Source organism: Salvelinus sp. IW2-2015, unplaced genomic scaffold (genome assembly GCF_002910315.2).
Source record: "Salvelinus sp. IW2-2015 unplaced genomic scaffold, ASM291031v2 Un_scaffold2340, whole genome shotgun sequence".
NCBI classification, from domain to species: domain Eukaryota; kingdom Metazoa; phylum Chordata; class Actinopteri; order Salmoniformes; family Salmonidae; genus Salvelinus; species Salvelinus sp. IW2-2015.
The window spans coordinates 11,288-35,070 of NW_019943665.1; the positions used below are offsets into that span (position 1 = coordinate 11,288).

At 43.7% G+C, this 23,783-nt stretch overlaps 1 protein-coding gene, 1 long non-coding RNA gene and 1 pseudogene across 2 annotated transcripts; 1 reads left to right on the top strand and 2 right to left on the bottom strand.

The window, feature by feature from the left end:
- Window positions 1–9,879, top strand: part of LOC112073703 (ras-related C3 botulinum toxin substrate 2-like) — a 15,615-nt pseudogene extending 5,736 nt beyond the window's left edge.
- Window positions 9,880–11,132: 1,253 nt separating this feature from the next.
- On the bottom strand, window positions 11,133–13,158 carry LOC139025182 (uncharacterized). The gene is made up of 3 exons (XR_011476639.1): window positions 13,097–13,158; window positions 12,690–12,889; window positions 11,133–11,501 (listed from the first exon to the last, which is right to left on the bottom strand). It is a non-coding gene; the product is annotated as an uncharacterized lncRNA (long non-coding RNA).
- Window positions 13,159–21,911: 8,753 nt separating this feature from the next.
- On the bottom strand, window positions 21,912–23,286 carry LOC112073711 (serine protease sp-Eoc49-like). The gene has a single exon (XM_024140961.2). It carries the CDS (start codon window positions 23,283–23,285, stop codon window positions 22,443–22,445), a length of 843 nt encoding a protein of 280 aa, XP_023996729.2. The 5' UTR covers window position 23,286; the 3' UTR covers window positions 21,912–22,442.
- Window positions 23,287–23,783: the final 497 nt, after the last annotated feature.

Below are 23,783 nucleotides of genomic sequence, written 5' to 3' on the forward strand. Positions count from 1 at the left end.
AACAAAGAGAGGATCAACCACGCTTTCCCTGGAGAATAACATCCCTACCGTGTGAGTCACACACACACCCACACACACACAACACACACACACACACACACACACAACACACACACACCACACACACACACACACACACACACACACACACACACACACACACACACACACACACACACACACAACACACACTTGATATGTACAGTGCACTAGAAATGGGTGTGTGTTCTCTCCCTCAGCTTTGATAACTACTCAGCCAATGTGATGGTGGACAGTAAGCCAGTCAACCTGGGTCTCTGGGATACAGCAGGACAGGAGGACTATGACAGACTGAGACCACTGCCTACCCACAGACGGTACACACACACACACACACACACCATGTATTTTATATAATACACACACACAAACCTAATTGAGTCCGGTGTTAATGCATAGAGCTTGATCTCTCTCTCTCTCTCTCTCTCTTCTCTCTCTCTCTCTCTCTCTCTCTTCTCCTCTCTCTTCTCTCTCTCTCGTCTCTCTCCTCTCTCCTCTTCTCTCTCTCTCTCTCTCTCTCCTCTCTCCCTCAGGATGTGTTCCTCATCTGTTTCTCTCTGGTGAGCCCAGCCTCCTACGAGAACGTCAGAGCCAAGGTGATCCTCTCTAGATTCTACCTGTATCTCTCACATTCAGGGTTGGCGTTGTGAAATTCAATCATTCATTCATTGAAATTTTCCCAATTATTTTCTGTGATGCCTTTTCAACATGTTAATTGGTCTTAAATATTCAGCCTACAGAATTGATTGAACCGAAGTTGAGTTAAGTCCCATAATACAAAAATCTGTATTGAGGTGAATTTAATTGAGCCCTAATGGAAATGTCAGTTAGTATTCAAAGTGCATGTCCTACTATTGACCACTAGATGGCGGTGTGTCCCCACACTCTGTCAGGGGACTGTTTGCTCCTACTGTGTCGATCTTCTCTCTCCTCTGTCACACTCCTCTAGTCCAATGAAAGCTCGTTGGATATTTTAAACATCTTTTCATTATTATTTTCAAGATCTTTTCTTTATTTTCTACATAGTCTATTCAGCGTTGAGACAGAACAGTGTGTGTGTGAAATGCAACAACCGTCATCACTTGGGAACAAGGACCTTGACTTTTTATTTGAGAATTTTTTTCTTCTTTTATTGGTTTCCACATATTAAAGCTAGAACCTTAGTTGCCTATTTTTTTTTACTTATAAATTACTAATATGTAGCTATTGATTGTTGGAGAATATACCTTTGAATGCCTCATGAGCTTAGATTAACTGTCGTACCCCATCATAACCCAAAATATAAGCTTGTTTTACTCAAATGTAAACTAATACTGTAGCGCCTCAAAACATGTTTAAAATGATACATTTGATATATGGATGGTCAGTCCTTGCATCCTTAGCTCTGTCTATGAATTTGAGAATAGTTACATTTCTCCGGCCCCTTTACCGTAGCTTTTTAGCAAAACAGAGGCGTCTTTTTATCGTCTCGATTAAGGATTGTAGCTTTATTGATGCAACATAACAAAACAATAATTTCCTTCTTCAGGTGGAGAGAGGGTGGTGGTGTGACATAAAGTCTCAAATAGGACTTCTTTCATGCTGCAATAAGCCATGAACATATTGATAGTAGCCTAAATAGTGAGGGAGCCCACCCCTCCGCCGAGACCCCCCCCCCCTCCCCCACTCCGTCTCCCAACCAGACGATGAAGGTGTTAAATATCTATTAGATGTCAGGTGCATTGGGTCAGGGCCGGAGCAGAGGGCCACACGGGGATGGGTCCCCCCGGAGAGGGCCAGGCAGCCCCGCCACACAAGGCCAATGTTCAGATATTAATTATAATATTAAACAATAGTTGTTTATTTATTTTACCACAGGAGTTCTGTAGTCTTCAAATACAAAGACTTAACACATAATCATGTCATATGACAGCAATGTTTGAAATGGTCTCTGAAGTGAGGCCTCTCCAACCCCTCCCAGGATCCACTCCCAGGCCGCTCCACCCCCTCCCCAGAGATCCACTCCCAGGCCGCTCCACCCCCTCCCCAAGACCCACTCCCAGGCCACTCCATCCCTCCCCAGAGACCCACTCCCAGGCCACTCCATCCCCTCCCCAGAGATCACTCCCAGGCCGCTCCACCCCTCCCCAGAGACCCACTCCCAGGCCACTCCATCCCCTCCCAGAGACCCACTCCCAGGCCACTCCATCCCCTCCCCAGAGACCCACTCCCAGGCCACTCCATCCCCTCCCCAGAGACCCACTCCCAGGCCACTCCATCCCCTCCCCAGAGACCCACTCCCAGGCCGCTCCACCCCCTCCCCAGAGACCCACTCCCAGGCCGCTCCATCCCCTCCCCAGAGACCCACTCCCAGCCGCGTCCACCCTCTCCCCAGAGACTCACTCCCAGGCCGCTCCACCCCTCACCGGAGACCCACTCCCAGGCAACTCCACCCCTCACCGGAGACCCACTCCCAGGCCGCTCCACCCCCTCCCAAGAGACCCACTCCAGGCCGCTCCACTCCCTCCCCAGAGACCCCCGCCCAGGCCACTCCACCCCCTCCCAGAGACGCGCTCCCAGGCCGCTCCACTCCCTCCCCAGAGACCCACTCCCAGGTCGCTCCACCCCCTCCCCAGAGACCCGCTCCAAGGCCGCTCCACCCTCTCCCAGAGACCCCGCCCAGGCCACTCCATCCCCTCCCCAGAGACCCACTCCCAGGTCGCTCCACCCCTCCCCAGAGACCCGCTCCCAGGCCGCTCCACCCTTCCCCAGAGACCCCGCCCAGGCCACTCCATCCCCTCCCAGAGACGCGCTCCCAGGCCGCTCCACCCCCCCAGAGACGCGCTCCCAGGCCGCTCCACCTCTCCCCAGAGACTCACTCCCAGGCCCTCCACCCCCTCACCGGAGACCCACTCCCAGGCAACTCCACCCCCTCACCGGAGACCCACTCCCAGGCCGCTCCACCCCTCCCCGAGACCCACTCCAGGCCGCTCCACTCCCTCCCCAGAGACCCACTCCAGGTCGCTCCACCCCCTCCCCAGAGACCTAATCCCAGGCTGCTCCACCCCCCCCCAGAGACCTCCATCCCAGGCTGCTCCACCCCTCCCCAGAGACCCAATCCCAGTGTGTCCTCCCCTCCAGTTCCTGACCCAGATGTTAATAAATATATGTTTGTTGTCAGATGAACCAGGTCAGGTGAACCAGGTTAGGGTCAGAGCAGAGAACCATAGAAGCAAGGGTCCCATGGAAAAGGGTCGTGCAGTCCCGCACAGGGTTAGGGAGTAACTGATTTAATGTAATCTGATTACAAAAAAACTGTAACTGTAATCAGTTAAGTTACCAGCAAAAATATTGCAATCAGATTACAGATACTTTTGAAAAACTAGATAATTACTACTTGGATTACTTGAAATTCATAAAGGATGTTTGTGACAAAATAATTGCTGAAACCTTTCTGTTTTCTCCATGACATTCAAATCAGCATTAGAAAACATTGAAGTTTGTTCCACCTGAGTGAGTCTGACCAGTCAGAGACCACTATGATGACACCAAACGTGTGAAAGTAATCAGATTACGTTACTGAGTTTTGAGTATTCCAAAAGTTACGCTACTGATGACAGTTTTGGACAGGTAACTAGTAACTGTAATGGATTACATTTAGAAAGCAACCTACCCAACCCATGTCCTGCCCCTCAAAACAAATGCCCCTCACAATGTCTGTCTGATTTAAGGGAAGTATAAATAAATCACTGGTAATATGAGACAAAGACATCAGAACACATTTATTTCATGTAACAACGGAGGTGTAGCAACACCTGGGTCTATGTTACCAATCAACAAGGATGTTTCCTCCCAAAGGACATACTGGTTCAGTCGAAGTATAACAGACAGGCCTCCCAAGTAGTGTAAAGAGGTCTGTTTCTTGACCGTGTCCATCTCGCTACTAATAACCGAAATGAAAGCTGGACAGTTCGGGAGCATCGAAAATTCCTAAAACGATGGATAGAGGACTATTTTTTCCAAATGTTGACAATGATTAAATGTTACCGATTTTCAGCGTGGCCCTCCCTCTAGCCCTCATGGAGGAGCGATTGAGACCCCCGGGTCAAAATGAGTTTGACAGCTCTGATGTAGTGTGTGATGGAGCACTACAGTTGTTCCAGTAAGAGGAACCATCTGACTAGCATGGTAACACATGCAACAACATCACACGTTGTTGTGCATAACCTTGTCACGGCTGGAGTTAAGGTGAAGAGAACCTCTAGGGGGCAGAGTTCCCTAGTCATCCCCAAACATCTGACAGAGTATGGACTATACGTAACCGGTATGGTTTGATCATGGGACACGACTAGAACCTGGGCAGTAAAGTGGCTGGTCCCCCTGGCAGCGGTCACAGGTGGAGTCCATGTCAGGGTACATGTAGATAGTCTATACTTGGTCTAGTGCATATGCATAGATTTAATTGATTGAGACTGTGTGTCACACAGATAGAGTAGTGGTGATGTCTCAATGACACACACATTCACATCCTCACACACATTATATTGAGTAGAATCCAAAGTACAGCCTTTTAGTGTCTTCTCATCTGAAGAGACTCTTCAGAACACTCAATTTGGATCTGGCTTTTAAGACATATCTAGTCTTGTTTGTAAGGATTTTTTCCAATAGCTRGCCCACACTACACAATCCACTCATGTTAATTCTGTTGCCCCTTCACTCTCTTCTCCATCCAATGCCCAAAGTATTTTTGCGTTTTCTGTTTCTCCTTGCTGTTTTACTTCTGTCACCATGGCGACCGAGTCCCTCTTTCGCAAATGTTGTTCTATGCCGATATTAGATTTTCACAGAGTGTTGCTATGGGTCCCAACATGATGGAATGATGCTTTCCCCTTTGTGTTGAGTTTCTATCCGTATGCTCAAGTGTGTTTGTGTGTGTATTTATCATAGGACACAGTGCACTGACATACAGTATATTTATCATAGGACACAGTGTATCCACATACAGTATATTTATCATAGGACACAGTGTACCCACATACAGTATATTTATCATAGGACACACATTTATCATCGGACACAGTGTATCCACATCCAGTATATTTATCATAGGACACAGTGTACCCACATACAGTATATTTATCATCGGACACAGTGTATCACATCAGTATATTATCATAGACACAGTTATCCACATACAGTATATTTATCATAGGACACAGTGTACATACATACAGTATATTTATCATAGGACACAGTGTATCACATACCAGTATATTTATCATAGGACACCGTGTACCAACATACAGTATATTTATCATAGGACACAGTGTACAACATACAGTGTATTTATCATAGGACAGTGTACCAACATACAGTGTATTTATCATAGGACACAGTGTTCCAACATACAGTATATTTATCATAGGACACAGTGTACCAACATACAGATATTTATCATAGGACACAGTGTACCACATACAGTATATTTATCATAGGACACAGTGTACCAACAACAGTATATTTATCATAGGACACAGTGTACCAACATACAGTAATTTATCATAGGACACAGTCACCCACATACAGTATATTTATCATAGGACACAGTGTACCAACATACAGTATATTTATCATAGGACACAGTGTACCACATACAGTATATTTATCAGAGGACACAGTGTACCACATACAGTATATTTATCATAGGACACAGGTACCAACATACAGTATATTTATCATAGGACACAGTGACCCACATACAGTATATTTATCATAGGACACAGTGTATCAACATACAGTATATTATCATAGGACACAGTGTACCAACATACAGTATATTTATCATAGGACACAGTGTATCCACATACAGTATATTTATCATCGGACACAGTGTACCCACATACAGTGTATTTATCATAGGACAGTGTACCAACATACATATATTTATCATAGGACACAGTGTACAACATACAGTATATTTATCATAGGACACATGTGTACCAACATACAGCATATTTATCATAGGACACAGTGTACCCACATACAGTATATTTATCATAGGACCACCAACAGTTTAACTTAAACAATTACCAGATAGTATTTATCAGAAGGACACAGTGACCACATACAGTATATTTATCATATACACTGTACCACATACAGTATATTATCAGAGACACATGATCCACTACAGTATATTTATCATAGGACACAGTGTATCCACATACAGTATATTATCATCGACACAGTGTACCAACATACAGTATATTATCATAGGACACAGTGTACCCACATACAGTATATTTATCATAGGACACAGTGTATCCACATACAGTATATTTATCATCGGACACAGTTGTACCACATACAGTATATTTATCATAGGACACAGTGTACCCACATACATATATTTTATCATAGGACACAGTGTACCAACATACAGATATTTATTTCATAGGACACAGTGTACCAACATACAGTATATTTATCATAGGAACACAGTGTAACAACATACAGTATTAGTATCATAGGACACAGTGTACATATCAGTATATTATCATAGGACACAGTTGTAACAACATACAGTATATGTATCATAGGACACAGTGTACCACATACAGTATATTTATCATAGGACACGTGTGTACATACAGTATATCTTATCATAGGACACAGTGTACCCACATACAGTATATTTATCATAGGACACAGATGTATCCACATACAGTATATTTATCATCGGACACATGTACCAACATTACAGATATATTTATCATAGGACACAGTGTACCCACATACAGTATATTTATCATAGGACACAGTGTACCAACATACAGTATATTTATCATAAGGACACAGTGTACCAACATACAGTATATTTATCATAGGACACAGTGTAACAACATACAGTATATGTATCATAGGACACAGTGTACATAACAGTATATTTCATCATAGGACACAGTGTAACAACATACAGTATATTTATCAGAGGACACAGTGTACCCACACACAGTATATTATCATAGGACACAGTGTACCCACATACAGTATATTTATCATAGGACACAGTGTACCCACATACAGTATATTTATCATAGGACACAGTGTACCCACATACAGTATATTTATCATAGGACACAGTGTACCAACATACAGTTATATTTATCATAGGACACAGTGTACCAACATACAGTAATTTATCATAGGACACAGTGTAACAACAATACAGTATATGTATCATAGGACACAGTGTACATACAGTATATTCATCATAGGACACAGTGTAACAACATACAGTATATTTATCAGAGGACACAGTGTACCCACACACAGTATATTTATCATAGGACACAGTGTACCCACATACAGTATATTTATCATAGGACACAGTGTATCCACATACAGTATAATTATCATAGACACAGTGTACCCACATACAGTATATTTATCAGGAGACACAGTGTATCAACATACAGTATATTTTTTCAGAGGACACAGTGTACGCCACATTACAGTATATTTATCATAGGACACAGTGTATCCACATACAGTATATTTATCAGAGGACACAGTGTATCCACATACAGTATATTTATCATAGGACACAGTGTACCCACATCAGTATATTTATCAGAGGACACAGTGTATCCACATACAGTATATTTATCATAGGACACAGTGTACCAAACACAACACACTATGATTCCACACGGGACGAGACCCATAATCATCTGCGCAATACACGCGGCACGAAAGCCAAAACAACAGAGCACAGGTACTCACACGGCCAACGGACATGGGAAACAATAATCGACAGGACAATGGTGAACAAAGGCACACTTATACAATTACTAATCAAATGAATACCGGCCAGGTGTGTGTAAACACAACAGTTCTGGAGGATACACTAACTGCTTGACTGTAAATCTAACTGCTTGACTGTAAATGCTCTCTCTCTCTCTCTCTCTCTCTCTCTCTCTCTGTCTCTCTCTCTCTCTCTCTCTCTCTCTGTCTCTGTTCTCTGTCTCTGTCCTCTGTCCTCTGTCTCTGGCTCTGTCTCTGTCTCTCTTTCTCTGTCTCTCCAGTGGTATCCAGAGTTGAGAATGACTGGTGGCTCAGACGTAGATAATAAAATATTTCTGCTCTCCATTTCTCCCCCCCCCCCCCCCCCCCTATCTCTCTCTTTCTTTAGTGGTACCCAGAGGTGCGTCACACTGCCCGTCAACCCCAATCATCCTAGTGGGTACTAAGCTGGATCTGAGGACGAGAAGGAGACCATCGAGAGCTCAAAGAGAAGAAACTGGCCCCATCACCTACCCACAAGGCCAGCGCTGGCCAAGGACGTTGGTAGGTCATTGCATATAATAATCCATTGCTTTTTATGATGATGGAGTTGTATTTGTAAAGTACTCTAAAGCACTTTGTGTTAACAGCTGACGTAAATAGGGTTTTATAAAATACAGTACATTTGATTGATGATATTTTGTTTTCCAAGTGTTCTATGACTAGTATTAAATGAGAGGAGCTGAACCAATTTATCAGAGATCATCTCCTCAGATTCATATCTGAGATGAATGTTTACATTAATGGAGAATGAAGTTCCTATCTGGTTTCTGCAGTACACAGTTCTCTCTCTCCCTCTCCATGGGAAACATATGTTTACATTGCCAAAGCATCTGAAGTAGATAATAAATTAAAGTAAAACAAACAATAAAAATGAACAGTTAACATTACACTCACAGAAAGTTCCAGAATAATAAAGACATTTCAACAAGTGTTGTAACGATGTGCAAATAGTTAAAGTACAAAAGGGAAAATAAGTAAACATAGATATGGGTTGTATTTACAATGGTGTTTGTTCTTCACTGGTTCCCCTTTCTTGTGGCAACAGGTCAAAAATATTGCTGCTGTGATGGCACACTGTGGATTTCATCTCTCTCTCTCTCTCTCTCTTTCTCTCTCTGTGTCTCCTGCTTCCCCTCCCTCCCTCCTCATTCTCTCTCTCTCTATCTCTCTATCTACCTATCTCTCTATCTATCTTCCTCTCTCCCCACCCTCCACCCTCCCTCCCCAGACTCTGTGAAGTACCTGGAGTGTTCTGCTCTGACCCAGCGTGGCCTGAAGACGGTGTTTGACGAGGCTATCAGGGCAGTACTCTGCCCACAGCCAACCAAGGTCGGGAAGAAGAAATGTCTACTGCTCTAACAGGTGAGAGGGAGGCAGGGAGGAGAGAGGTGAGGGGGAAGAAGGAGAACGAGAGGTAGAGGGAGAGGAAGAGGGAGGAAGAGTAGGGATGGGGGAGGGAGAGAGGGGAGGGGGAAGAACGGAGAACGAGAGGTAGGAGGGAAGGAGAAGAGGGAGGGAAGGAGGCAGGGAGGAGAGAGGGTGAGGGGGAAGAAGGGAGAACGGAGGTAGGGAGGGAAGGAGGAAGAGGGAGGGATGGGGGAGGGAGAGAGAGTGAGAGGCAGGGCCTCTGCCCACAGCCCACCAAGGTTAGGAAGAAGTGATGCCTAGTTCTCTAATGATGCGAGAGATGGAGGGAGGGAGCGAGGGCGAGGGCGAGGAGAGATAGAGGTTTGGAATCTCTGAAACAAAGACGGCTATAGTGGTGGATAGGAGGGTGAGAAAGCTAGAGATCCTTAACCTGAAAGTCTGTCTACATTATTCTCTCCATCTGTTGTTGTTTCCTCTAGATGAAGCTAAGAGTGAAAACGGACAGCGAACAAACAGGGTGCAAGATGTTAACTGAAAAAGGCCTTTTAGTTTTACTGTGCTACACAAAAAAACATTGACTTATGAAAGCCTACATGGTTAAATAAAAATATGAAATACTATAATTAATTGATGTTAATTATATTACGAAGGTCTCTGATGTGTGCTTGTTTGCTACGGGTCTGTAATGTATGATATAGGTACACAATATTCATAATCTGAATAATATTACTGTAATATTTTCCCTCGACTGTGAAGGTGGTATTTGACCTTGATATAAGTGGCGTACCACATGGCACCCTATTCCCTATGTGCACTTCTGACCAGAGGCCCTAGTGCACTACATAGGGAATTGGGTGTTTAATTTGGGACACACCAGAAATTGTGTGGTATACAATTCAACTCAATTTGCAAACACTGCCATGATCATCATCGTTATTATGAGTTGTAGTTTGATGAAGCCATCTTTCCAATGTGTCTTGATCTTTCCAACCACTATATAAAGGACTGTTTATCTGTAATATCAATCTGGATTAATTGTGTTAATTAATTGATGGTAATGTGTTAGGGTTAGGGTTATTCATGCATTGCAATGAGTCGAGAGAGAGAAGAGAGAGAGAGAGAGATAGTAGAAGAGAATGAGAGACAGAGAGAGAGAGAGAGAGAGAGAGAGAGAGAGAGGTATTCTGGACTTGGGTTTTTTCATTGTTTCTGGAAGCTTTTTGTTATCACAATTCACAACTTCATACTCCGCACACTGCAGAGTAGTTGATACACCCTTTACTGGGGAGACAATAAGGGGAAGTCAGATGGGATTCAATTGACAAACTATGAAGTATTCACATGATATTACAGGATTAAGTGGTAATAACATCTGTATGGTGTCCATTTATTGTTACTTAACCATGAAGACATCATTTTTCCCAGTTACTCCTTAATTCCAGTGGTTAACAGGGATCCCCTTTGTAACCCTTATCCTAAAATCATTACTTCCAGTGTATGTTACCAAATTGTTCTGCTATTAAGGACTAGGCATCATGGTAAGTAACAATAACTTAAAACCATAGACAAAATATCTATAATGTGTTCATCTCACCTTTTTCACCATCAGAATCAGCTTGGGTGCCACCATAACCTGCGATCTGAACTGAATCACCCAGCTCTGGTTTAGATGTCTTCCGAGAGCAGGTGAAGAAAATAACTCAATCAGGCTTTCAGAACATTCAGTTCTATTTGTAGAAAAAAAAATGATTTGCAGAACTGGGATGGGTTGAAAAATCTAAGTTAATTGAAATTTAGAGCAATTTTTGTAGGTGAGTAGCCTAATATTCCCCTGTATTGCTCTACAAGACTACTCATCCCTTCCTCTCTTCATCTTATAGAGCAACACATTTTCTAAGTATTTTCTTCTCATCAGTTCACTGTTCATCCCTGTTTGGCATCAGGGTCATATTAATTAGTGCACACCATAGCAGAAGCAGTTATGCAACACCAATCGTTTTGCAAAAAAAACAAGTAGAGTTATTCCCTACCCACTGTCCTCTGTTTTCCTCTTTTTGGCTGGTGGAGGCCCAGGTGACACAGGTGCAGTTAAACAGTCAGGAGGATTGACAGGTGTAATCGTCACCTTGTCAGATTCAGGTAACTTCAGTAGCATGATGTCATGCTGGTCTGGATGACCATGTGTATCAGTCGCTTCAATTTTTACCTTAGACTTGACTTGACCTGAGGCTGGATGTTCACCCAGTACTACATACACATGAGGATCCCTGACAGAGAGCAGTAGTCAATAACAGTTGTAAGCGACAGGTTCATTTAAAATAGTTGTTAGTTAATAGCAGTAAAACATTAAAAATACTATCTCAATGCTCTCCCTCTCTTTCTCTCTCTCACACACAAGGGTTGGGGTCAATCCTGCCAATCTGGAAGTACTCTGAAATTCCTGTTCCCATTCTCTTCAATGATTTTCAGTAAGGAACATGTGGAATTGGAATTTGGTTTATTTTCTGAATTGACTGGAAATGAATAGGAATTGACCCCAACCCTGTAAAACGCACATTTTTACATTTACATGTTAGTCATTTAGCAGACGCTCTTATCCAAGAATGACTTACTCTTAGTGAGTGCATACATTTTCATACACAGACACAGACACAGCACCACAACAACAACACACACACCACACACACACACACAACACACACACACACACACACACCACACACAACACACACACACACACAACCACACACACAACACACACCACACACACACACACAAACACACACAACACAACACACACACACACACACACACACACCACACAACACACACACACACACACAGTCTTGTACAGCTACCTTGTGGGGACATACAATTCAGTCCCATTCAAAATCCTTTTTTCCCTAACCCTAACCCTAAACCTGACCTAATCCTACCCGTACTCTTACCCAACTAACCCTAACCCTAACCCTAACCTTAACCCTAACCACCTAAACTTTATCCTACACCTAAACCTAACCCTAGCTCCTAACCCATCTAACCCTACAACTAACCCTAGCTCCTAACCTTAATATTAAAACTTAATTCTAACCCTAACACTAATTCTAACCTTAACCCTAAACCCCCTAGAAATAGCATTTGACCTTGTGGGGACTAACAAAATGTCCCCAGTTGGTCAATTTTTACTTTGTTACTATTCTTGTAGGGACTTCTGGCCCCACAAGAATAGTTAAACACGTCCACACACCACACACACACCACACACACACACACACAACACAACACACACACACACACACACACACACACACACACAACACACACACACACACACACACACACACACACACACACACACACACACATCCAATCTGATGGTGACAGTAAATGCTATTATAAACAGTTCTGCTCTCACAGTCCTTCATCCTTTATCTGGTGTGCACATGTACACTCACCATCCCATTGTTTATCTCCTTCTCAGTAGGCCTGCAGTGAGCAGCAGTTAGAACCCACTGGTCGCTGATCAGAGAGCCACCACACTGGAAATGAAGGTCATGTCCTTTAAGCCATTCTATGCGCACATGGTACAGCCTTTCTTTGTCATTACAATCCTTCCCCCCGATGATCCTCTTCTGAATCTCGCCCAACGTGGCATCTGAATGAGAGAGAAGAGATTACCAGAGAGTGAGAAATTAAAATAGGCAAAATGTAATATTTTAAAAAGGCAAATATGGGAATAAAGGAAATAAAACAACTTTTGTAGCAAAATAAAAAGGAAAGTAAAGAAAAGTAAAAGGTTCCATAAGGAATAAAGAACGGAGATGGAACAGAGACATACAGAGTAGATGGTTAATACACATACCTGCCAACATCAGGGAGAGCAGAAGTACACCACTCAGTGTCTTCATGGTTTTCATGGTCACTGTACTTTCCAGAGGATACCTCTGTTCTAAACATATTCTGGCCCCGTAACTCAAAATGTGTCCACCAACCAGCATCCAACACGCCAATCAACTCAATTCCATTGGTTGTCTCTTGGCTGTAGCCAGTTTACATAGTAAAATAGATAAATAGATTAAAACAGAGGGCGGTAGGTAAACTACAGGTTAGAGAGGCATGTCTTCTTCTTCTCGATTCCAAATGAAGCCTTTTGCTTCATATTTCCTAGTTGTTACATGAGGAACTGTCATGTGATGGACATTGTATTCATGCCACCAGGTTTGGGTAGATTATTTTCTAAATGTAATCCGCTACAGTTACTAGTTACCTGTGTCACGCCCTGACCGTAGAGAGCTTTTTATGTCTCTATTTTGGTTTGGTCAGGGTGTGATTTGGGTGGGCATTCTATGTTCATTTTCTATGTTTTGTATTTCTTTGTGTTTGGCCAGGTGTGGTTCTCAATCAGAGGCAGCTGTCTATCGTTGTCTCTGATTGAGAATCATACTTAGGCAGCTTTTTCCCACCTGTGTTTTGTGGTAGTTATTTTCTGTTTAGTGTTTTGCACCTGACAGGACTGTTTCGGTTTCGGTTATTCTCTTTGTTATTAGTGTTCAGTTTCATTAAAAAGCATGAACACTTACCCCGCTGCGCTTTGGTCCGATCCTTCTTCATCCGACGACCGTTACAGAACTACCCACCACAAGCGGACCAAGCAGCGCGGTATGGAGGAGCAGAGGGTTCAGGACTCCTGGACATGGGAGGAGATATTGGACGGACAGGGACCCTGGAGACAGGCTGGGGAATATCGCCGCCCGAAAGAAGAACTGGAGGCAGCTAAAGCTGAGAGGCGGCGATATGAGGCAAGGCAGCGCAGCAGGCACGAGAGGCAGCCACAAAACATTTTTGGGGGGTGCACACGGGGAGATTGGCGGAGTCAGGCGATAGACCTGAGCCAACTCCCCATGCTTACCGGAAGCAGCGTGGTACTGATCAGGCACCGTGTTATGCGGTAAAGCGCACGGTGTCTCCAGTGCGCGCTCATAGCCCGGAGCGCTATATGCCAGCCCCCCGCAAGTGCCATGCGAGAGTGGGCATCCAGCCAGGGCGGATTGTGCCAGCTCAGCGCGCTTGGTCTCCGGTGCTCCGTTTCGGCCCAGGGTATCCTGCGCCGGCTTTGCGTACTGTGTCTCCGGGGCGCTGGGACGGTTCAGTTCGTCCTATGCCTGCGCTCCGCCCGTGCCGGGCTAAAGTGGGCATTGAGCCTAAGGGAGAGGTGCAAGTGGTAAGCACCAGATCTCCAGTGCTCCCCCACGGCCCGGTTCGACCTGTGCCTGCACTCTGGAGGGGCTGGGCTAAAGTGGGCATTCAGCCTGGAGGAGTGGTGCCAAGGCTGCACACCAGGGCTCCAGTGCTCCCCCACAGCCCGGTTCATCCGGTGCCTCCTCTACGCACCAGGCCTCCTGTAGGTCTCCCCAGCTTGGTGGGCCCTGTGGCAGCCCCACACACCAGGCTGTCTCTGCGTCTTCTCCCTCCAGTCTTCCTCCAGTCCGGACCCTCCAGCGACGCCCTCCAGTCCGACCCGCCAGCGACGCCCTCCAGTCCGGAGCTTCCAGCGACGCCCTTTAGTCCGGAGCTTCCAGCGACGCCCTTTAGTCCGGAGCTTCCAGCGACGCTCTCCAGTCCGGAACTTCCAGCGACGCTCTCCAGTCCGGAGCTTCCAGCGACGCTCTCCAGTCCGGAGCTTCCAGTGACGCTCTCCAGTCCGGAGCTTCCAGCGTCGCTCTCCAGTCCGGAGCTTCCAGCGTCGCTCTCCAGTCCGGAGCCTCCAGCGTCACTCTCCAGTCCGGAGCCTTCAGAGGCGCCCTCCAGTCCGGAGCCTCCAGCGACGTCCTCCAGTCCGGAGCCTCCAGCGACGCCCTCCAGTCCGGAGCCTCCAGCGACGCCCTCCAGTCCGGAGCTCCCAACGACGCCCTCCAGTCCGGAGCTCCCAACAAGGGTCCCCAGTCCGGGGCCCCCTACAAGGGTGCCCAGTCCGGGGCCCGCTACGGGGGTGCCCAGTCCAGGGCCCGCTACGAGGGTCCCCAGTCCGGGGTCGGCGGCGAGGGTCTACGTCCCGCACCAGAGCCGCCACCGCGGAGAAATGCCCACCCAGACCCTCCCCTATAGGTTCAGGTTTTGCGGCCGGAGTCCGCACCTTTGAGGGGGGGTACTGTCCCGCCCTGATCGTAGAGAGCTTTTTATGTCTATTTTGGTTTGGTCAGGGTGTGATTTGGGTGGGCATTCTATGTTCATTTTCTATGTTTTGTATTTCTTTGTGTTTGGCCGGGTGTGGTTCTCAGTCAGAGGCAGCTGTCTATCGTTGTCTCTGATTGAGAATCATACTTAGGCAGCTTTTTCCCACCTGTGTTTTGTGGGTAGTTATTTTCTGTTTAGTGTTTTGCACCTGACAGGACTGTTTCGGTTTTGGTTATTCTCTTTGTTATTAGTGTTCAGTTTCATTAAAAAACATGAACACTTGCCCCGCTGCGCTTTGGTCCGATCCTTCTTCATCCGACGACCGTTACAACCTGTCCAAAATTGTAATCGCTAACATAATTTTTGGATTACCCAAACTCAGTAACATAGTCTGATTACATTCAGTTACTTTAGATTACTTTCCCCTTAAGGCCAGGCACCACAGGCAAAAAATTGTGATTTTGCTTCCATCTGTTAATTTTCAGATTTTGGGATATTTTGCAACTATAACTTCCATACTTTCATAAGATGCACAAATAAATCGGCAATAATGTATATAAATACTTTATTTGTTTCATTTTATCCCAACTCCGTCATCTACACCTACCATAAATGTCGTTATAGATAGCATGTTTCGTGTAGAACTTCAACCGCTATTTTTTGTAACTTTCCATGTTGAATTGTATATCAAAAGCTTGTTTTCCGGAGCATAGCGTTAGCTAGTCCATATATGGCTATATCCGTTGTATACGTGGTGCTTCGTGCTGAATGATGAGTAATTTCCTGACATCCGATTGGCTACTGCATTTAAAGGCCCTTTCCGGCAACCTGATTGGTTAAAATGCCTCACGTGCCGCACAGCACTTTCTTGTTTGAAAATATCTCGCGCGAAGAATCAATGTAAAGGGAGACAAAATGAGAAAATCTTGGAAGAATATACCTACAGTATGTGAATAAAAATAGGCGATCTCAGTTAGCCAATGCGAGAAAAGCAGTGAATGAAAGAAAGCATGTGCCTGATCCGCGGATCGAGGCAGTGGCAGTACAGAGTAGAGGAGGAAAAGCCGGTAGCCCGCAGCAGCGCGTTGAGACGCAATGTAGTTGAAGATGACAACTAGCAGCGATCAACCAGACAAGAGAGGAATCACTTCCAACTACGGGATAGGTGTGTGCATTGGTGCTGGTACCAGCGAGCCATAGAACATGTTGAAGATTCACACTCTCACAAAACCCTTGGAGGCCAAATATGTTTTAATAGAGGTTGCACAAAAAATGGTACATGTATATCATAGGATGTCAAATGTTAACGTCCTCAAAAGAATGTAGCACGGTGGAACCCAGAATGCAAATGAATGTCTGAACTCTGTAATATGGTCGCGATGCCCCAAAACTGTCTTCGTGGGCAAAATCCACATTGACGGAGCAGCCAGTATGGCAGTCGCCACGTTCAATGAGGGAGCCACTGCTATAACAAATGTGATGAACAAATGTAGGCTTGACAGCACTTTGGTGACACTGGAGCAATCAGAGGGGAGCTGATGCTGCTTCAATGTAGTGTGCCAAGCGTAGGCGCAGGTCCCACGACACAGTCAAGAAAGTAAAGCGTCACCAGCAACAAGGTCCTTACATAAGGGGCAGGCATAGCTGATTAATGACCTGCACATTTCAACAGACATACAAAATCCTTGTATGTGACAAATTGAGCAAAGTGATATGAGAATTTGCCCAAAACTGGATATTTGACAACAGACCAGTATTCAAAGCATATGCTCTTCTGCTTGAAACAAATGTATTTACCGTGCTAATGTATTTGTAAAATGTATATTTCATGTCCATTTGTCAGTTTAGAAGTGGTATATGAATAAGAGTTTAATTAATGTGACATACATGGTCATATTTATGGAAAGTACATTTTAATTGCATTAGCCTATATCGGCCAATTTCTCAAAATGACATGTTCCCTGTGCACCAATTCATTTTTCTCAGTCTTCATAGAACGTACATTCTCATTATTCCACACACAGGTTCTTAGGTCTTATAGTCAGACTTTCTTTTTTTATATCTTTTGAAGTTTTGATTTTAAGTGTCATTTTATGTGTAAATATCTGCAAAATATGCATCTGTCAAAAATGTGAATAGTGTTTTTTAAATAGTTCCATGAAATTACAATATTTTGATAAACTGATCTGTAAAAGTCTGATCATTGAGTGTCTTATCACAATAAAACAAAACAAAAACATTCTGCCTTGAAGCAATGTGTTGAACAACAGATTATCATAATATGCATATTAGCGCATATTTACGGACGGTTTGCCTCATTTGCATATTTACATTTTAAAATAAATACAACTTGTAATACAATAATATCTTGTATTTTTGTATACTTTCAACTGGTAAAGTTTCAGTCTGATGAGAGTAAAGAAAAAAATCCCTTTTAGCCTGTGGTGCCTGGCCTTATGAGGCATTAGAAGAAGACAGAAATGCATGTTACCAATTGAACAACATCTATTGCCGGATAAATCAATGTTACAGTTTACATGGCTGGCCATATATGGACGTTCAATTTTACTTTATGGGTTGGTTATGTGGGCTTCTTCTAACCCATCACCTTCACTACATATAATAATACGATGAAATTATATCTTTACATTAATATATATATATATTTTTTTTACTGATGTAGCAACTACATATTGCCCCTTTATGTCTATCAGAAGTGTGCGCATTTGAGAATTATTTTCTTTATCAGCATGAATTAGATTGTGCAATAAAAGCCCCACTTTTATTCCATAGGCTGGGATCCGCACTGTGCAGCTGTTGCAAAAGTGCATCTTTCACTGGCTGTCCACTGCCTTCAAAAACAATGATTGATAGGCAGCTTAAACAATTGCATTAAACCATTATTGGGTTCAAAAACACATTTAGATTTGTGAACAGCCATCCACAACAACCACAATCCGCAAGGCGCAAATAGCTAAATGAGAGAGCAGCAGCGTGATTCACATCAATGCGCTACAATATGTAGATATCAATAATAAGTTATATCCGTATTGCCGTAGACTACACCACTGCTGTCATCTTTACCTCCAAGCGTTTATTCAAGTTGTATAATCTTTGGATGCCGACAGCAGTCGCACAATTGGACTGAAGCCTACAAAAGCCTATTCCGGCTCTTTTCCCACGATCCATCAAACACATTTGGTGTGTCATCATATTGTAGTCAGACTCGCTCAGGTGGAACAAACTTAAATTTGCGCCTTTTTTAAACTATCTGTAATCTAGTTTTTCAAAAGTATCTGTAAATGATTACAATATTTTTGTAATCAGTGTGCAATTTCTGCCCTGTGGATGAAAATAAAGTACAATTGAATAAATTAAACATTTGTAACTTCAGTGAGACAAGTTAATTTAATGTACTTGGCAGTTAGTGCCTTGTCTGGTCCCTTCTATGCAAATTATCTTTGAGGAATAGAGTTGTGCAGAAGACTCCAAAGGAAACAAAATCTTTTCGACAGGAGAGATTTGACACTATTGTCACGCCCTGACCTTAGAGATCCTTTTTATGTCTCTATTTTGGTTGGTCAGGGCGTGAGTTGGGGTGGGCATTCTATGTTTTTGTTCTTCTATGTTGTCTATTTCTATGTGTTTGCCCGGGTGTGGTTCTCAATCAGAGGCAGCTGTCTATCGTTGTCTCTGATCGAGAACCATACTTAGGTAGCCTTTTCCCACCTGTGTTTTGTGGGTAGTTGTTTTCTGTTTTGTGTCTGCACCAGACAGGACTGTTTCGTTTGTTCCGTTTTGTTATTTTTTGTTCTAGTGTTCAGTGTTATTAAAAGTCATGAACACGTAGCACGCTGCACCTTGGTCCTCTCCTTCTTCCTCAGACGAACGTCGTTACAATTATGTCGTAGAGAACCAAACATAATACATTAAAATACTTAAATCATTCAATCAAATGTATTTATAAAGCCCTTTATACATCAGCCTAAATCCCCAGAGCGCAAACAATGCAGATGTAGAAAAACGGTGGCTAGGAAAAACTCCCTAGAAAAGCAGGAACCTAGGAAGAAACCTAGAGAGGAACAGGCTCTATGTTCTAAATCATATTTTGCTTCGAATATCGAAACACTTCTTCCTCTATCTTTTTGACTACAAAACATAGAAACTCGCTATTTTCACATATGTTGATGTTGGGGTGGTGCTGGAGATGATGCATATGAAGTTCAACAATTCAGAAAATGACCTTTAAGCGCGTTGGGCCAGTAACCAAAAGGTTGCTGGTTGGAATCCCCATGCCGACTAGGTGAAAAGCCGGTGTGCCCTTTTGCAAGGCACTTACCTCTAATTGCTCCTGTAAGTCTCTCTGGATGAGAGGGGTGGATTGGAAATGCACCATTGACTTTATCAAGGCTGTACGACAGGAGATTCATTTAGTGTCGCCAGGGGTACTGAACAATATTTAGATTTAGTGGACACATGGAAGTAATCCCACCCACCACAAACCACTTGGGTGAAGTATGGTGTGGTTGGGCTGCGTGAGGGAGAGAAGGAAATTATGATTTATTCTCTCTCTCTCTCTCTCTCTCTCTCTCTCTCTCTCTCTCTCTCTCAAGAGGCTTTATTGCCATGGAAAACATATGTTTATATTGCCAAAGCAAGTAAAATAGATAATAAACAAAAGTGAAATAAACAATACAAATGAACAGTGTAAACATTACACTTACAAATGCTCCAAAACAATAAAGACATTTCAAATGTAATATTATGTCTATATACAGTGTTGTAATGATGTGCAAATAGCTAAACGTGTGTAATGAGGGAAATATGTGTCTCTAAAATGGTCATACATTTGGCAGGAGGTTAGGAAGTGCAGATCAGTTTCTACCTAATTTTGTGGGCAGTGTGTTCTATTGAGAGCCAGGTCTGCCTACGGCAGCCTTTCTTAATAGCAAGGCTATGCTCACTGAGTCTGTACATAGTCAAGATTTCCTTATTTTTGGGTCAGTCACAGTGGTCAGGTATTCTGCCTCTGTGTACTCTCTGTTTAGGGCCAAATAGCATTCCAGTTTGCTCTGTTTTTTTGTTAATTCTTTCCAATGTGTCAAGTAATTCTCTTTTTGTTTTCTTATGATTTGGTTTGGTCTAACTGTGTTGCTGTCCTGGGGCTCTGTGGGGTCTGTGTGTGAACAGAGCCCCAGGACCAGCTTGCTTAGGGGACTCTTCTCTAGGTTCATTTCTCTGTAGGTGATGGCTTTGTCATGGAAGGTTATGGGATAGCTTCCTTTTATGTGGTTGTAGAATTGAACGTCTCTTTTCTGGGTCTTGATCATTAGCGGGTATTGGCCTAATTCTGCTCTGCAGGCATTATTTGGTGATTTACGTTGTACATCGATGATATTTTTTAAGAATTCTGCATGCAGAGTCTCAACCATAAAGACCAATGGGTTCTTTAACTGGTCCAAGTATTTTTAGCCAGATCCTAATTGGTATGTCGAATTTATGTTCCTTTTGATGGCATAGAAGACCCTTCTTGCCTTGTCTCTCAGATCGTTCTCAGCTTTGTGGAAGTTACCTGTGGCACTGATGTTTTGGCCGAAGTATGTATAGTTTTTTGTTCTCTCTCTCTCTCTGCTTGCGCATCTTTCTCTTTCACACACACCGGCCCCTGCCGTGCCCACTGAGCAGCAACAGCTCATGGTCCATACAGGCACGGGTCTGGTAATCCACGGACCTGGGCCCATATCCATAAAGTGCAATGGGGTATGAGTGCTAATCGAGGATCAGTTTCGACCTCTAGATCATAATGAATAGGACCATATGGACAGATCCTAGATCTGCATTTCTACTCTTGACGCTTTGTGGATATGGACCGGGTCTGTTTGTTTGTTTGGCTCAAGGATGTTAGACTGAATCAAAGGCTACAGTCCAATCTTCTACCTTTCTCTCGAACTGTGCACTTGTACACTTTCCTCGTGGATTTAAAAGGAATGGACTGGTGTGAGGAACTTCCTCCAGCCATGGTTGCACCAATCCCATGTTTTTAAATGCATGAGTGGGAGGGAACAAGTGCACACTTTTGGAAAAGGGTAGAGAATCAGCAAGCTTAGCCTCTTACCTCAGCCAAACGTTTTGTTTACAATTCTACCTCTTTATGTTGACTTTTTCATCAGGAATTGATTGTGTCTGTCAGTTACAGCTTGAATAGCCTCAAACAACCCGATTCAGTCTGATTTCACCTCAGTGCTTATGGGGATTCTCCCTATGTAGGGAGACATGTTTTACTCACAGCACAGATATTTAGTTCATTCATTATTTTAGTGAAGTAGTGTCCTAGTTAATGTGTTGCTGGTGAATGTCCAGAGGCAACTCTTAACCAGAGTTGGTTAAGACAGAAATTCAACCCAAAGTGCATTGACAACAGTCACGCTGCACATGACTTTTAAAGGTCATTTATGTTTGAGCCAACATCTGCAGCATTTACTGTGAACACAATCTCTGCAAACATCAGTGAAATTGCTTTTAATTAAATGGCGTATTGTGGATAGCGCAGTGTGATGCCAACGACACACCATTGATTGAATACCAGCCTTCATGTGTCCAGGCAGACAGAGTTACAGTGGGATGTACTAAACTATACAGTACCACAATGGGATATACACTATCAACATCCTGGATTAACACACTACAGTTATAACAAGAATGGAGACAGTTACAGTGGGATATAAACTATCAACATCCTGGATTAACACACTACAGTTATAACAAGAATGGAGACAGTTACAGTGNATAACAAGAATGGAGACAGTTACAGTGGGATATAAACTATCAACATCCTGGATTAACACACTACAGTTATAACAAGAATGGAGACAGTTACAGTGTGATATACACTATCAACATCCTGGATTAACACACTACAGTCATAACAATAATGACCAATGACATTGAGTTAATCTGGGGACTATTTTATGGTTTATTAGGATACAATAATCAGCTTTTGCTGTTAATCAAATCAAAACTGTCCGTGTTCTTCTTTACTTGCCAATTATCTTCTTTATCCAATCTTTGTACTCGCAGACATCCATGATGAGTGCCGCTGCAGAACATTCTTCACCAGTGTCCTCAGTTATGAAGACGCCATAGAGCTGGTTCTTATACACCACACCTGCCCCAGAGTCACCGCTACAGGTTTCCACTCCGGCACGTTGTGCACAGAAGATGTCTTGATGGGACTTTGCCACGGAGGCGTCACATTTCATAACATCCAGCTCTGCACAATGTAGGACTTTGGTGTTGGCAGCATCAGGGGCTTCAGCAGCAGGTTCCCCAGCATCAGGTTCCCCAGCTTCAGGTGCAGCAGGTGGAGTGGCAGCATAGCCTGCAATCTGAACTGTTTGGAACTCTTTTGGTTTAGATGTCTTCCCCCTAAGTTTAGAAAAAAAAATTGTACAATCACCAAGAGGGATTGGATCAACCCCAGGACCCGGAACAGCTCCCGGAACAGGAGTTGGTAACTGCAGTAGCATGATGTCATGGGTTTTTCCTTTCTTATCTCTATGTATCGTCTTCTGTTTGATTTCTACTTGAGGTTTCACAGGGCCTGGATGTCCACCTACTTCTGCATACATCTTCCATTCTTGTCCATCAGGCCAACAGCGAGCGGCGGTTAGAAGCCACTTGTTGCTGATCAGAGAACTGCCGCAGACCTTTTCCAATTTGGCTGATGGATTTCTAGCTGTCAAACGGACATGGTATCGCCTTTCAGTGGGACTGCACGTGTTTCCCCCGACGACTCTCTTCTGAATGTCGCCCAATGTGGTCTCTGCCAACATCAGGGAGAGTATCAGAGCACCACTCAGGATCTTCATGGTCCTCATGACCGCTGCACTTTCCAGAGGAAACATCGGTGTTTTTAAACATATTCTGGCCCCCATATCTCAAAATGTGTCCACCAACCAGCATCCAACACGCTAATCAACTCAATTCCATTGGTTGTCTCTTGGCTGTAGCCAGTTTACATAGTAAAATAGATAAATAGATTAAAACAGAGGGCGGTAGGTAAACTAGAGGTTAGAGAGGCATGTCTTCTTCTTCTTCATTCCAAATCAGCCTTTTGCTTCATATCACCTAGTTGTTACGTGAGGAACTGTCATGTGATGGACATTGTATTCATGCCACAGAGTATATTTGTCATCGCTATGACCCTCAGAGCTTAACAGACCACTAGTACAACATTTACATTTTAGTCATTTAGCAGACGCTCTTATCCAGAGCATACAGTAGAGTGCATACATTTTATTACTGAGACAAGGATATCCCTACCGGCCAAACCCTCCCTAACGACGCTATGCCAATTGTGCGTCGCCCCACGGACC

Bases quoted from the DNA above. Each gene is read 5' to 3' on its own strand.
- LOC112073711 (XM_024140961.2), bottom strand. From the start codon at position 23,285: ATGAGGACCATGAAGATCCTGAGTGGTGCTCTGATACTCTCCCTGATG.